The sequence below is a fragment of the Penaeus vannamei genome, chromosome 40, assembly GCF_042767895.1.
Source record: "Penaeus vannamei isolate JL-2024 chromosome 40, ASM4276789v1, whole genome shotgun sequence".
Classification (NCBI taxonomy): domain Eukaryota; kingdom Metazoa; phylum Arthropoda; class Malacostraca; order Decapoda; family Penaeidae; genus Penaeus; species Penaeus vannamei.
Genome location: NC_091588.1, coordinates 4,359,006 through 4,364,005, shown reverse-complemented (window position 1 = coordinate 4,364,005; position 5,000 = coordinate 4,359,006). Strand labels below are relative to the sequence as shown.

At 31.6% G+C, this 5,000-nt stretch overlaps 1 protein-coding gene across 1 annotated transcript in view; it reads right to left on the bottom strand.

The window, feature by feature from the left end:
* Positions 1-5,000, bottom strand: part of LOC113812681 (neurochondrin homolog) — a 23,428-nt gene that overhangs the window by 13,666 nt on the left and 4,762 nt on the right. Inside the window, exon 2 of the mRNA XM_070117276.1 lies at positions 1,886-4,241. Within this exon, the coding sequence (XP_069973377.1) occupies positions 1,886-4,213 (2,328 nt within the window). The 5' untranslated portion in view covers positions 4,214-4,241. The remainder of the gene's footprint in view (positions 1-1,885; positions 4,242-5,000) is intronic.

The window sequence follows — 5,000 nt, the reverse complement described above, 5'->3', positions numbered from 1 at the left end:
ATAAATAAGATAAAACACAGAATGCATTACAAGAGGCTAACCTTTTGAGGCTAGGAGATTTATTTCCATTTTTTTCTCTCATAGAATAAGCATAACAATAATTACCGTTTATATTAGTGATTAAAATTTCCTTTGTCGTCTTTTAGAAGTTGTGATTGCTGTCTCTCTTTTATTTCCGAAGTATGCCAATCGCGGATCCAACATTCCTCCACATGATTATATTTCCCAGTATCAATTAATATACCTTATCATCATCCACAATTATTGAGGTTTTGCCCAAAGTTACAACTGGCTACGACTATTTTATTAATAATCATTAGGATTACTCCATCATATCAAATATATATCATCATCATACAATTTCTATATGATCATTACTATCATTATTTTCATCACAATCATCACTATTATTTCAGTTTCTCTTTTTACTTTTTATCATCATTAACATCGTCATTATTTGTGCAATTTCAATTATCCAGAAGACAAAAAAAAAAAAAAAAAAAAAAAAAAAAAAATCACCACTGTTAATATTGCTCTTGTGAATCTTAACTGACGTTCTTGTGCTTGTTATCGACTGATATTAATATTACTGGTACTACTGCACACCCAATCTCGGGAATAATTTTTCTTTTTTATTTCCATTCACCAAATCTCTTTTATTCTAAGCAGCTTTTTTTTTTTTTTTTTTTTGGGGGGGGGGGGTTGCCAATTTTTCAAATACTGAGTTTGGAGTGTGTATAGAATTGTATCGGAATAAGAAAGTTTAATAATACATAAAAGTATTAATATTAGTTAACTAACAATAACAGTACCAATAATAGTAATAATAACAATCATCATCATCACCTATAGTGATGATAAAGTAATAATAATAATAATAACAATAATAATAATGATAATGATAATAGAAATAATAATAAAAAAAGTTATAATAACAACAAAATAATTATAACAAAAATAAAAATTGTCATCATTATCAGTATAATTATAATAATGATGTTGATAGTAATAATAATAACAATAATAATAATAATAATAATAATAATAATAATAATAATAATAATAATAATAACAATTACAATAGTAATAATAATAATAATAATAATAATAATAATAATAATAATAATAATAACAATAACAATAATAATAACAATAATAATAATAGCAATAATAATAACAATAATAATAATAAAAAATAATAAAGATAATAATAACAGTAACAACTTCACATATAATTATAATCATAATGTCAGTAACATTAACAAAATTGACAAATAATAAATACCACAAAAAAATTAAGATAATACAACTCGTACTAAAATAACTAACATCAATTATCTTACTACGATAATCAGAAACAGAGTCACTTCCATAAATAATTATCAATGTCTTTCTTATTGTATTTCTGATTATAGAAACAGCATTAATACCATTAGCAAAATCCTAATGATGGCAGTAATACAAGAAATTCATCCAACAGAAATAATGATTGTTAAAATACAACAGCCATTGCAATAATGATAATGACAATGATGATAAAAGTAACAAACTCTGAAATGATAATAATAAAAAGTAACTATGATTACTGTTATTTTCCAGTCTTACTGTTACCATCAATATTACTACCATCAAAAATATAAATAATAATGATACTGAGGATATAAATATGAAGGAGAGAATGAAGACAAGACATTTTTTAAACTACAAGTGGTTTACAATAATATTAGATAACAAAGATAATATTAATATCAGATAATGAAAATAACAATAATGATGACAACACCAGACATTAAGTAAAAGACATCACTGACACACTAGTACATTATTTTGCAAACCTTATGATAAAAGTTTGAACTGTATGCATAGTTATCACAAAGACAATTCATGAAGAACCTACGGCTTTTTCACTCTTAGTAGTGCTCAAACTAAATACTTTTGACAACTCTTCAAAGTTGTGATTCTTACAAACCTGATCAACACCTTTTTCCTTCATGATATTAAAAGCAGCTCTAGAGGACTTTGCCAGAAGGCAGAGGAAATCCTCCAAAGCACTCTTTAGGCCTGGGTCCACGCCACCCTCTCTGACTGATATGAGGGTGAGGATAATAGTCTGTGGCCACTCACTTTCTATCAAGAAGTCGCACAGCCAAGGAATTGATGGGAGGAGAAGGCTGAGGGTGTGCATTCCGAGGAACCACAAGTCCATCAGGCTTCCCCAGTGAGATTCATATTTTGTGGAGACGACTAAAGTGGCATAATCATGACTCTCTTCAACATTATGGGCATCCCAGAGGAAACGCACAGTGGTCTGCACAAATCTAAAAATGGTAAAGTCCGTGCTTTTCACATTCGGATGCTGGTGCCTAAGAATCATTAACCCAAGAATTGAGAAGTTTCCACACAATCTCAGGTGTGGACTTTCTGAAGGAATATCTGGTACTTTCATGAATATAAATTTAAGTAGAGAATAATAAAATGGATCTATCTTTACCTTTTCTGGTTCTTGCACTACAATATTCATAAAAATGTTACAGATTGTTTCCATGGCTTCTGTGGCTGAATTGACTATTTCTGCCGGCATTTCTAACTCGTCTGTTTTGCTCTGAGGCCCAAATATACATCTTATGCTATTCCAATGGTAATGTAAATATTCAAATAAAAGATTTTCTAACTCAAGCTCCAATAAAAGAGATCTTGGCTTATCTTCTGCCGTGAGATGACACAAACCAGGTAAAAGGAACCTAAAAATATCAGGCAAATTTTCATCGTCTTCTTTCAAACTAATTTTTGACTGGCTTTTCTTTTTGGATTTTAAGGCAGCCCTTTTATTATTCCAATCAAAGTTATACCTACAAGTTTTGATTATAAATGGTATTGTCGCATAAACTTCCTCCTTATTGGCAGCTGTTTCTTCAGCTAACCAAGCACCAAGGACCCGGATTGTGGCACACACAAAAAGGTGATTCTTTGGATTTTCAGAAAATGACTCGTCAAAAGAAGCTTTTAAAAAGATCAGAACAGCATTGAAGGCCCCTTTCAAAGCAGCGTACAACTGCTGTTTCTGTTTTTGTTCAAAATTTACTGCTCCATTTACTAAGAAGTTGATAGCTAATTCAAGAATCGTATAGCAAGCAGTTGTAGGCGAAGCTAAAGCAACTGCCTCTTTGAAAGTCTTATCTTCCAGGCTCATCCTTACTTCAATGCAAGCTAAATGAACCATCATTAAAAGCACCTGCCTGCCTTTGCCATCGGCTGGAGACCCGTTATCTGACTGCAAGATCCACGAAACGCCCAGACTCTCCATGGCCACACCTGCTAATCTTAAAGCTTTATCCCTTTGTTCACGACCTAATTTACTTAAAATCATATCAGACAACCCTTTGTGCAAGTCCTTCTTCCAAGATGGACTCCCTGTTGAAGAAGCGGTAAGAGGCAAGCTTTGTAATAGTTCAGTAATAAACTCACACAAGTTAAACTTTCTTTCAGTTTGGTCAACTGCAAATTCATGAGCCATATTATCCATAAGTTTGGTAAAAGCCTCAGGTTCGTCCTCCCATGTCCTGGGACCTTCCTCGGCCAACACTAAGAGCAAGATTTCTAACGCCTCCTCATAACAGAAGCTCTCTGCAACGTAGGCATCCACGAGGGGCCCCACTGCTTCGAAGTCTATTATCGCTTTTCTTCCACTTCTCTCAGATGAAATGCTCTTTAAGCACTGAAAGGAATCTTTTACTAGAGTCAAATCACCGTCGTATAACTCTGGCTTTGATATTATGTCGCTCAACACAGGTATGAGGCCGTACAAAGTTGGATTCCCCACGCATGAAGAAATGAAACAGGTTAGTATCGTGAGGGCTATTGACTTAAACATGAAAGGAGGACAGCCTTCCGGAACATCACTGGTCTTCAAGAGCCTTGCTAAGAAGTCGAGTCCCACTGCATCCATTATCCGCTTCTTTGAGTCTTCGTCCAGCTGTTCCGCCTTGATAAGCTTCGTAACCATGAGAAGGGCAGCAAATTTTTCTGTGTCTGAATTTGCCCGTCTCAAGATCATGATGCCTCGTTCTATTGGATTTGGCATTAAGCATGGTTCGTGGTGATCCGTCTCCGTACTCTTCGACACATCCTCTGTGTCCATCTGATCTGACTCCGTGTCAGCTTCAGTGTAATCCACATCGGGTGTGGAAGAACGACTGTTTCCACCACTTGCCATCCTTGCGTTATTCAGTGGCTTCCATTTACTGAAATCAAAGTGGTTTTCTGTACATGGGATACTCTCAGAATCATTTCCAATATTACATCCCTTATTTTCTACATAGGAATAAAATAAAAAGAAAGAAAGAAAATTATGTATGTATACATATGTGTATGCATATATTATATATATACATAAATATATATATATATATATATATATATATATATATATATATATATATATATATATATATATATACATAAATATATATATTATAAATATATATATATATAAATATATATATATATATATATACATATATACATACATATATATATATATATATATATATATATATATATATATATATATATATATATATATATATATATATATATATATATATATATACATATATAATTATACATACATACATACATACAAATATAAACATAAAAACAAATATATATTTATAAACATATCCATAAATACATGTGCATGACTACTTATTCCCATAAAACTCAATAAATATTATAATTATACTAAAGAATGAAAAATGCAGGGGTTATAATATAAATATTCATTATATGATTTTCACAGACAACTCCCATCAATGGCATAATTACACTTACTTCCTCAAGGATTTCTTCAAAATATATCCTGAACCAATTTCCCTGAATTAATCAATAAAAAAGAATGACTGAAATCCTACAATCCGCAAAGATAACGTACATTATTTCATATCAATCACTGCCTTTGACCTGTAGTATCCGTATGATTCATAACTAACGGTCCTCTTTAA